General features: G+C 37.2%; 1 protein-coding gene across 1 annotated transcript in view; it reads left to right on the top strand.

Annotated features, from left to right (window-relative positions):
* Nucleotides 1–254: 254 nt before the first annotated feature.
* Nucleotides 255–11488, top strand: part of LOC121321517 (inactive dipeptidyl peptidase 10-like) — a 113803-nt gene continuing 102569 nt past the window's right edge. The window contains exon 1 of the mRNA XM_041260501.1: nt 255–815. Coding sequence (XP_041116435.1) covers nt 762–815 — 54 coding nt within the window. The 5' untranslated portion in view covers nt 255–761. The remainder of the gene's footprint in view (nt 816–11488) is intronic.

Here is an 11488-nt window from a genome sequence, read left to right as displayed (position 1 = left end):
CTCCCAGACCTGCATTTTAAAATCCACACAATAGATATTGCTGGACATTGTGATATTGTATTTGTCTACACAGTCCAATATACTTGACATTGAGAAAATAGGTATGGGAACATACCCTGGCAGTGAAGGGTTAAAAATACTCCAATGCCGTTAATATAAAAAAGTTCGACTGTTTTTGTAAAACAGCTTTATTCTGCAGAGGCATTGGTTCAGCTGAATGCAGTATATGGTGGCTGCTAATAAGTGCTGGTTAATCGGTGTATGGGTCACCCCCTCCACTGCATGATTAAATGGTCTCTTCCTTCCAAGGAGGGAAACTGAATTTGACAATTAGATTTTTGCCCCAGATGTGCAGATCAAACGGACGCCGCAGTACACGTCGGGATCCATTTGTGCTTTATTTGGGCTCAAACAAAAACACAGGTCAGCAGCATATCAAGTAAGTCTGCTGGTTGGATGCTACAGTACTGTCAGCAGCTGCAGGCTTTTTGCTTCTGTAGGTTGTGCTTTTGCAGAATGTGAACACAACCTCAGGTGTCTCTGCAGACTGGCAGCTCAGAATCGTGACAGTTCCATTTCAGCGTCTCAGTAGATTCTGCTGTTGCTGACACTTGCTCGTAGAACGCTGGTGCGTTACTTTTCAGTGCCCGCATCCTGAAGATATCGCGATTCTCGAATTGATAGATAAAGTTGTATTGGAATCCACCTTCTGCACAGTCAAGATCAGCAAACTGAAGTTAAAATAATTGTACGATCTTACAATGACGGCGACAAAGGAACAACAGAATCAGAGAGGAAACAAGCAGCAAGAGCAGGTAACGAAATAACAAATCAAAGCAAAACAACGGTGATATGCTGCAATACCTGCCTTATAAACTTTGCTGTTATGCGTTATGTTGTTAGTGTATATTGAAATACACGTAATTCTTGACTGTCTGTAGAGATTCCCAAATGCAGTAAATGCACTTCAGTCTACATGCAGACACCCGTAATGATTTACAGTATTCAGTAGGCTTCTCTGCTTATGTAATAGAGCTAAACAACCAGCTGATTTTAGGAGTTAAGGGAGTATTTCATCAAAATATTTAAGAATCTATATTTGTTAAGGTGTCCTTTTTTTTTGAGCTTTGCCAGTGTTAGTTAATTTACCAACTGGTGGCAATTCAGTTCTGACAGATGAAGAGCCAAAGATGCACAATTACTAACACCTGTTTTAAAATATATATTATATATATATATATATATATATATATATATATATATATATATATATATATATATATTATATATTATATATATGTAATACTTTCCTACGACAATTACACTAATTATTAAACTATTTAAAAGGTTAATATTCCTAAGAAAATGTGTTGATTGGTCCCTAACCTTTTTCTGTTAGCTTTTATTAGGATTTGCCCCCCTTCCCCCTTTTTTCAATTGTTGGGAATATTTATAAGTGGTTGTAGTGATGCAGATGTCACTATTATATTGATTAGTGGCTCTAACAGGGTAGTCACCTGTTGGCCAATTAATAATTAATGATCTCCAGGGAAGAATTCTCTACTTGTCATAGGGTTCATCTCTTGATTTTATGCCTTACAGGTCCAAAGAATTTCTTTGAATAAATTAATAGAAAGATGTGTATATATATATATATATATATATATATATATATATATATATATATATATATATATATATATATATATATATAAAAAAGGCATTTTAAATGATTTATTACACTGCATTAGCTGTCTGTTTAAATCTTAGAACAAGCTGAAGGAGGATTACAATACACCGTGGTTGCATATGGAAAAAAGACCTTCATATTCCTGCAATAGTACTTCTTTAAAATTGTCTGAAAGCGTTTATTTTAAAATTGAGGTCTCACCACCTTGGTAACAAGTCAAATGTGTTTCAAGCAACAGCTATTCACTGCTCTTCACATGATGGCATTTGAAAGAAGGGACCCAAGAGAGTCAGCATAGTCCAGCAACTCTAAATGATTATTATAATTAGAAGGCATCAAATCGATGATCTTGTGGTGGCTACCTCTACTGATAGTCTGCATTAAATTTGAGAGCTCTGTTCAGCCCTGAGGGTGAGACTCATAGCAGCATTAAATCATTATGCAAGGAGCTTTATGGCGTGTAAATTTAACAGCATCCGTCATGTGCACCAACCTTCACTCCAGTCATATTTGGGCTTGCGACACGTAAACAGAACAAGCAGAAAGGATACAAAAAGAAAAGGTATGAGAGGATACCAAGCCGTACTGGAGAACAGTTACGAAAAGAAAGACATAAGGTATAAGAAGGCTTAAGAGCTCTTTTATTCAGACCAGATCGCTGGGTAGTCTTCTTTGTTCACGATTAAATAGATTCGATTCTTTTAGCCTGCCTGTATACGACATGACTTTTAAACCAGGAATTATTTTGGTCAATCTTCTTTGCACTCTTTTTAGAGCAGCAATATCCCTTTTGTAGCGAGGTGACCAGAACTGAACACGATATTCAAGATGAGTTCTTACTAATGCATTGTAAACTTTTAACATTACTTCCTTTGATTTATTCAACACTTTTCACAATATAGCTGAGCATTTTGCTGGCCTTTTTTATATCTTCCCCACATTGTCTAGATGAAGACATAAAATCCTAGATCTTTTTCATAGATTCCTTCTTCAATTTCAGTATCTCCCATATGGTATTTATAGGGGATATTTTTATTGCCTATAGTACCTTCCACTTTTATATATTAAATGTCATTTGCCATGTGTCTGCCCAGTTCTGAATGCTGTCTAGATCATTTTGAATGACCTTGGCTGCTGCAACAGTGTTTGCCACTACTCCTATTTTTGTGTCATCTGCAAATTTAACAAGTTTGCTTACTGTACCAGAATCTAAGTCATTAATGTAGATTAGGAAGAGCAGAGGACCTAATACTGATCCCTGTTGTATTCCACTGGTTACCTCACTCCATTTTGAGGTTTCTCCTCTAATCAATACTATCTGTTTTCTACATGTTAACCACTCCCTAATCCGTATGCATGCATTTCCTTGAATCCCTACTGCGTTCAATTTAAGAATTAATCTTTTATGCGGGACTTTGTCAAAAGCTTTCTGAAAATCTAAATAAACCATGTCATATGCTTTGCAATTATCTATTGCTGATGTTGCATCCTCAAACGAATCAAGCAGGTTAGTTAGCCAATCTTCCTAAAACCATGCTGACTGTCTCCCAGGATACTGTTACCATATAGGTACTTTTCCATTTTGGATCTTACTGTGGGAGGATTTTTTTTTTCTTTCACTTCGTTTTCTGTAGGCTGTTTTTTTCTTTTTCTTTTATTTTTATTTTGCTGTTACCGATTGTAGTTTTACTGTAGATTTGTACTGCTTATATACAGCTCTCTTGTCTCAAGAAGCAAACAGACAATTTTGACAAGGACTGTCCTTCTAATGATGAACAATCTGGCATCATGGTCGCACGTAAAACTCACAAGTGCACAGGTATAGGCTGGGGTTTGTACTGTAATACTGTAACATGAAGCCATGTGCTAATCACACTGAGCCAGGTACTGTACTGCATACCACATGGTAGTCCTTGGTTGATCATATTGCTGAGGTTCACTGGGACACTTATTAACTCAAATCACAGTGCATTCTGGTACCTCCTTGTGCTCCGTCTCTCGGGTGAGACGTTGTAAGTGACTCAGCTGATGCATACTTCACACACCCGAGTTTCTGTGAGTCGCCTTGGATAAAGGCATCTGCTAAATAATAATAATAATAATAATAATAATAATAATAATAATAATAATAATAATGCTTGCAGTCCTGCATCTCTTAAAGGAATCTTAGACTGTCCCAAACTGTCCTGCTGAACCTGGAGCCATATATCATCCAGCAATGCCCACTGGTGCACTATGCAACAGTACAGTGCGATCTTCAGTAGCATAGTGTTTAAAAGCCAGCCTTGAAAGCCCATAGCATACTGTATATGTATTAGATATAATAATGTTTTTCATTTGACATCATAAGAACTGTTTCGTTACATAAATGCTGTAATATCCAAGAAACGATAGAATTGCCCATTTTTCGGTTATGTATTTATGTGCCTTGAAAACAAACATTTATGTATACATAGAAAATACTTTACACTGCACAAAATGTATAAACACAGTAAATTAATTTTGAAAATAAATACATTAATAAACAAATAAACATGCCTTTTACTGCCTTAACAAAAGTAATCATAAAAATCATAAAAATGTAAAATATTGGTAACAGCTGACGCTTTACAGAATTTCCTATTCCACTTTATGATTTTAAAAGTTCTTTATTAGCCTCTCACCACACAGATATAAATTACTCATTCCAAATTCAACCAGTGAATCACCCTACATAAAATTGTGCGAATCTGGATTAGCATGAATTAATACACACAGCTAAAAATATTTAATTTATTCAAAAACAACAGACAGTGGAAAGTGCCTCAAGGAAATAGTGATATGTTTAACAAATCCTTTTTTATTATACAGAACACTGAATCTATTTGTGTTGCTCATTTAGACCAAATCAAATGAGGACAGGCACTGGTATACTTACAGCACAGATTATATCTTCAAAAGCTCTTTTGCTGTTTTTTTTGTGTCTTGAAATAAGCCCAAAATTGAAAAAAAAAAAAATTAAAAATATATTACAGATCTGAATGATGCATATTATAAATGCGAATGTGCACTGCAGCGTGACAGCAGTGGATTGTGGGATTGTTGCCATGTATGCATCATTTACATTTTTCAGCAATGCTTTTCCTGAATAACTTTTATTGAATCGAAACGACGGGTTAATATCTATAATATAGACCTCTATATATATATATATATATATATATATATATATATATATATATATATATATATATATATATAAAAAGACTGTGAACTCTATGATAAGCTCCACAGGAATTCTCTGAATTAAGGGGTTAGAATAAATGATGGTGGTTTATATTTGAATGCAGACTTAATTTCAATCTTGGCAATGTTATAGGCAAGTAATTAACATCTGCTTTTTAATATGTACATGGGTTTAATACCACCTTATATAAAAAACTAAATAAATAATACTGTACACGGTTTGAAGCTGTTGTCTTTTGGAAGTAACTATGATAAAGGTGTTATTTAATCTAGCAGACCGGGGATTGAAAACTATGGACTTCACTGATGTTTACAGATTATCGTAGCAAGGGATTTGTAAACTGCTCATTATTTTTATGTAGCGTACAGTTTAAAATCGGGTACACTTGTCAAGGACATCTTGCAATGTATATTTTCTAAGGTGGGAAATCCTACTAAATCCAAAGTTAAAAGAAAGGTTGATGTGCAATCGAGGCTATATTTAAATGAATGAAAAGCAGGTGCTGTTAATGGAATAATCACAATAAATATAGTATAATGCAAACAATGCAGATTTCCCCTTAACGTCTTTTCAGTCACCAAGGCTTGTACAATTGGGTCAGTTTCAATTGCAATGCTGATAATTAGCAACATTCATAGCGACCCTTTGTCACATGAGGTTAGTAGTGTATTGAAATCTGAAGGGTTTTGAATCCACTTCAGTGCCATGCGTGTCAGTCCATCTTCATAATATTCTAATCTGGATAATACTCATATAGAGAAGCTCTGAAGCGGAAACCCTTGCAAGGGGTTATATCTTATCTAATTGAGGTAATAAACAAAGGCTTGGAGATTTCAAAAAGACTAAGTAAGACATGTTTCATAAAAACATTATGCATGAAGGAATTTGCTAATGTAATATTGCTGTCACTGTGCGGGGGCAGTCCTTTACAGTTTTTAACCATTGGCATTATTCTTTTAGAACTATCCTCCATAACATATTTATTAGATCTAGAACCATGAGTGTAGTAACATCAGCATAGCTTGTATTTCTCCTTCAGGTTTAGACATTTGATGCCAATGGTCAAGCAGGCAGACATAAGTCATAAGAAATAGATATCTTTCATCTCTCTTTACACACTGTGATATGAAACTGTATTTTATTCATGAGCAGACTTTGAAAAATAACTAACAAAATAACTCCATAAATCTTACCTGTTTTGCACTTTAATTAACTACATATTGTAGGTCTCAGAAACATGCATGAAGTCAACCAAAAACCAGTACTTTTTTGGTATGGCTGCCACAGGTCAGGTACTTACTGAGCATTTTATGTCAGAGCTGCTGATAGGCCCATCTGAGGAGTGATGTCCTCGGTCTCGCCTACTGAGGGAGTAGGTAGTCACTCCGTGGAGATAACTTTCTCTTTTGCTTCTCACTCAGGTAGGTATAAACTAACCTGTCCAGTTGTGTGATTGGGTCTTGTGAAAGAGCTCTCAGTCAGGTTTTTATTCCCCTGCAATTTTATTGCCAATTACCCCAGAATCAGAAACTTGACTTCTTAAAATTGAGCTATAAACGCTGTGCAACTGCGCCGTTTAATCTTTTGTTTTCATCAGCCTACATCGCCTTGCGATTGTAGTCTGCTTTCCTAACCTTGCAGCATTGCTGTTTTGTTTTCTTTCCTCTGCTATATGCAGCTAAAAAAAGAGAAAAGAGAGATGTGTGATTCCTCCACCGGGACCCGGCTCTGCCATGCCCGCTGTTGAGTTGATTCTGCTGTATTGGCTCGGACTCGGTGCATGTGGCCCAAAAAACGCCCCAAAAATAACCCTACCCCTTCAGCTTCTGATGTGTTTGTGTTTTTTCCACTACCTTTGCAGTTAAAAAAAACAAACAAATGTGTGCTTCCTCCACTGTGTCTGGCTCTACCTTGCCCCAGAGCCTTGGTGCTCGGTGCCCTCAGTGCTTGAACGCTCTGTGCTTCGGCGCCCTTGATGGCTCAGAGCCTTTGTGCCTTGGAGCTTCAGCTCCCTCAGTGCTCAGACACTCTCTGCGTTGGTGCCCTTGGTGCCTCAGAGCCTCTGTGACTCAGCGCTTCTGCACCCTCGCTCCCCCAGAGCCTCGGTGCTTCTGTGCCCTCAGTGCTCGAGTGCTCCCTGCAGTAGCTTTGGACTACCTGGTCAGGAAGCAGGCTCTTTCATCTGCTCCGACCCCAGCTACGGCTCTGGCAACTGCCATGGGACTGTGGTCGCAAATAGTGACAGGCATGGGGAAAAGACAGCTAGAGAGGCTTGTCAATACTGTAATTTTAATGATTTAATGCATGACATCCCTCAAGATACCTTCCAGTACCTTGTGGAGTCTCTGCCATGTCTTGTCAAGGCAAATGATGGCCCAACCCGTTATAGTAGTTACAGGTTCCAACAAAGTGACCAGGCAGTGTACATTCAGGTAAAACATATTGTAATTGTAATAAATGTATATTATAGACGCACACACACAAACAAAACTTATTTAATGAAACCAAACTTTTCCTCTGTGAAAAGACGTAAAGCTGACACAGTTCTGTGAGAACCAATCAAAGTATTTCTGAACTGGTATTTTACAATTAGCTTCTAGGAAAGCTTTAATTTCTAAATGAAACAAATATTGATATTTTGGCTGGCCAGGCTGTGGAGATGACAGTCATCTCTATGCTGACTAGGGAGCATAGCTGGCGGCTTTACTCCAGGGTTGTTATGCAAATAAGGGTCCATGGAGAGAATGTAAAAATAACCACAATTAGAGTGTTAAAGCAGGCACTGTGAGTGGGGGTGGGTGCTGTGAGGCGGGTTTGAAAAGTCTCAGTTTTGTAACTGCATGCAGTATGTATTTAGGGAGATGAATCCTGGAACCCATCCAAGCAAAGGTCTGGATTCTCTTTCGGCGAGCAGCCTTTTTATTAAAATTGCCGTTTGGTGGTTTAACACATGGTTCTGTCCTACCACAAAGCATTCTTTCCAGCATGCAATGTCATGTTGCCTTTTGTATAGCATAGCTCTGCCATTCCACAGCAAATAAAGTCATGAAGTAATAGAACTGAATATAAAATGAAAGTCAAGAAAGTGTGTAACCTAAGGAGTATGTACTTTACAGCTGCTGTTAGCTATGCTGTTCTTAACTTGCATTGAAAAGATTTGATGTTCATATTCAGTGCCCATTTCAGTGTCTTTCTGATTTAAAAGTACCCAGTTCCCACCACTGTCCTCTGATTGTGAAGTAATATTTTTATTTGACACGGTTCTAAAGTCTTTGACCTCATTTTGGGGGTGCCATTGCTACTTGTACAGCCAGTGGGGAGCAAAAAGCTGTTCAAAGCTGTGGCCTGATCAAACGTGCTGCCAAAAGAGCTAATACAAATGTGCACAGAGGAGGCCTGGCGGTGATGCATTATTCAGTGATAGATATTCACCAGGGAATCGGGAGCTTATGGCTCAGTGGTTTCCAAAAACAGCAGAAATATATTTGGACAGGTTTGTCTAAAAACGGTAAGGAAGGTGAAGCCAGAGAAGCAGGTGCTTTGTAATTGGTTGTGTCTGTATGCAACTGGATCACAGGCTTCGAATCAGTCAACAATACATTTATAACTTGCTTGAGAGGGACACAACCCTGTCAGAATGTGTGTTATGAGTCGTTAGTCATGTGAATAGAATGATTAGTCTTTGGGTTTTTTTTTTCTTTGTTTTAATTGCCGCTGTGTTTTGTGCTCATTACGGCGTGTGACAGGGGTGCTGGGGAGCTGGAAATTGAATGTCTCCAAGGTCATATGAAGTGCAGGCATTTTAAGTGCAGAGGTCTTCTTTCATCATCTGGGTAATATGTCACTGACAGCAGCCTGTTCCAATGTCGGCTCTTAGAATCCTACTTTTCACTAGTTTGCTGTAGGACAGGGTTAAAGTGACAACATTGTGCACAGGTTTCCTCACATAACAACTGCAAAATTACCTGTTTGGTTCAAATCAGTTCATTTTTTTTTTGGTAAATTCTCCACCTAATGTTTTCAAGATTTCAGTCAGTCTATCAAGTGCCTGATAAAAGCATCAGCATTTAGCCTGTACCATTTTGTTATTTCTGTCATTTCTTTTGAGGGATTATTTTACATAGTGCATATGCTAAAAGACAGGTGATCCATTACAACAGCTTATACATCACAATAGCCAGAAGAGATTAGCTTTTCTTAATAACACATGTAACAAGTTGATCAAGCACCACATTTTCATAATAATGTTGTCAAATCCTGTACCAGTTGGTTTTATGAGGTCTACCAAGAATTTGTACAGTTTACCAATACCACTAGATTGCAATATCTGGTGCAACAGGGCTGTTAGGAGTTGTTCTCAGCTTTTACCCCTGTTTTCTACCTTATTTGAAAATGCTTAATGAATTGCCCAGTGGAATCCCACCCCCAACAAAATGTATACACACATTTGAATCTCAATTAATGTGTTTTCCTTTACAGGTTCTCCGTTATATAATAATATGCTATGTGATTATTCAGCTCTTAATTGATTGGAAACAAAATTTGATATATCCTAGTATCACATTATCCCCTTAACTGTACAATTAAGTGAAATGGTAATCTCGATAATGAGATACAGGTTTTCTTTCCTATGAAAAAACCTACAGTGATTAATTTCATCAGAACCGCAGCATTAAGAAATTGTGTTAAGGAATCACATGTACATGTACTTCAGCGTTATAATACACAAATAAATAATTAAGCTAAAAATTTTAAGTATCCAATTGTTGCTACTCACTGTATACCAGTAATTCAAATTTTATATTTTGCCAGAGGACTGCCCTAGACTTTTACATCTGCATTTAACATAAGGACTCATGTCATTATCTTGTGCGATAAATGAAACGCATTCAAAATTAAGTTATGTTTTCGTTGATTTAAAGCAGGGATGTGCTTGTGAAACGCAGTGTTTGTTTTAGACTGGACGCATTATTTAAATTGCTGTTTGAGGATTATTATTAATGCATCTACTAAACAGTTGCTGCTTTAAATAGCTATATGCTGGAGCAACTGTTCTGGAGTTGCAAGGCTGCACGTTAGATTGTAGACTTTAGCACCAGTCAGTTAACGGTTTACTGATTTAAAAAGGGAATTGGTCTTGAAATCCCAGTTTGGCCTTATTTCATCTGGCTGTAAACAAGCCTTGTAGATTAACCCAAGCAGTCCCCTAAGCAGATTTTGTTAGCCACATTCCCGGCCTAGAAAGTGTTTGGTGTGTTGGGGAACAATGGGGAATGTTTGATTACAGTGTAAGAAAGTGCTGACAGAGAGATATTTAAACCTCTCACAGTCTCACAGGACAAACAACAACTTATTCTAGTCACTGTACAGGTGAAATGAACCGAAGTCAACAGTTGCAGATTACTTAATTATATACACATTTTAACACTTATCAGGCCTCTATTTTTTAAAAAAAATCGATAAACTGCAGCATTTTTTAAAATAAAGTTTGGGGGCATTACGATAGCAACAAAACCAGACCTAAGAAACACATTCCTTCAAGGAATATACTGTAGACTGGTGTGACACACCATTTACAGCACAGCAGAGTCCATCTGCTATCTGTAATTTTAGCATTAAAACACAAAAGTATGATGCGCTTCTATTCTAATCACCATAATGTCTATGAATAGCCAGCAGGAGAACCCTGAGGAGGATTTATATTCATTATTTCATAAGTGTGTATATTCAGTTCTGTTCAATGACATATTTAACCATGACGAATAAATAAATAAATAAATAAATAAATAATCTAGTGGACTTCCAAATGAAGGATGTTGACTGTGGTGACCTGGAAAGATGGTAGCAAACATATCAGTTTCTTGATAAATCATACATAAATTCTAGGAGGAGCTAATTTCTGACCTATATATTTTTGAGCTCAAAGAACCCTGAAGAAAACCTAATAGATAATTACAGTTACATGCTAATTCCTAGAGGCGGAATGAACTTTGGAACAGCAGACTTTCATTTTTTGTATTCATTTTGTACAAATGATATTTTTCATTAGATGCTACTGGTACCGTCACTGTTTCCCAGTTTGTTACCTTGGTAATAATGTGCATTCTATATCAACTGTACTGTATGTCTATTTAATGGGAAAATGAATGACAAGGTTCTAAGTGATACATCATTATTGGTTGCAACAAACTTTTAATACAAGATATACCAGGTGAAACAACCAGTATTCCAATTATCTCTCCTTGCCCCACATATTGGTCCCATGTAGTATAGAATGTGAAGGTAAATCCAGGGTATATAATTTGAAGGCGCTAGCGTTTTTATTAGCTCCCCTGATGAGCACTATTGCTTCAATATGTTTTCTATTCATGCATATTGTTTTGCACATACAGTATGCAGTGTCTACATGCACAAAATACAGCCCAGGGTGCAATGAAATACAGACGTGTGGCTCATTAATTACCCAACACAGCCCTTGTGCTTCAAGCATCGCTTGAGGCCAGTGCTCAAGCAGCTACATCCTTGCTATCTAAACACATACAAAGTGAATCCCTGCACACACACAGCTCTCC

The sequence above is a fragment of the Polyodon spathula genome, chromosome 10 (assembly GCF_017654505.1).
Source record: "Polyodon spathula isolate WHYD16114869_AA chromosome 10, ASM1765450v1, whole genome shotgun sequence".
NCBI lineage: Eukaryota > Metazoa > Chordata > Actinopteri > Acipenseriformes > Polyodontidae > Polyodon > Polyodon spathula.
This window is presented reverse-complemented; position numbering and strand designations above follow the sequence as displayed.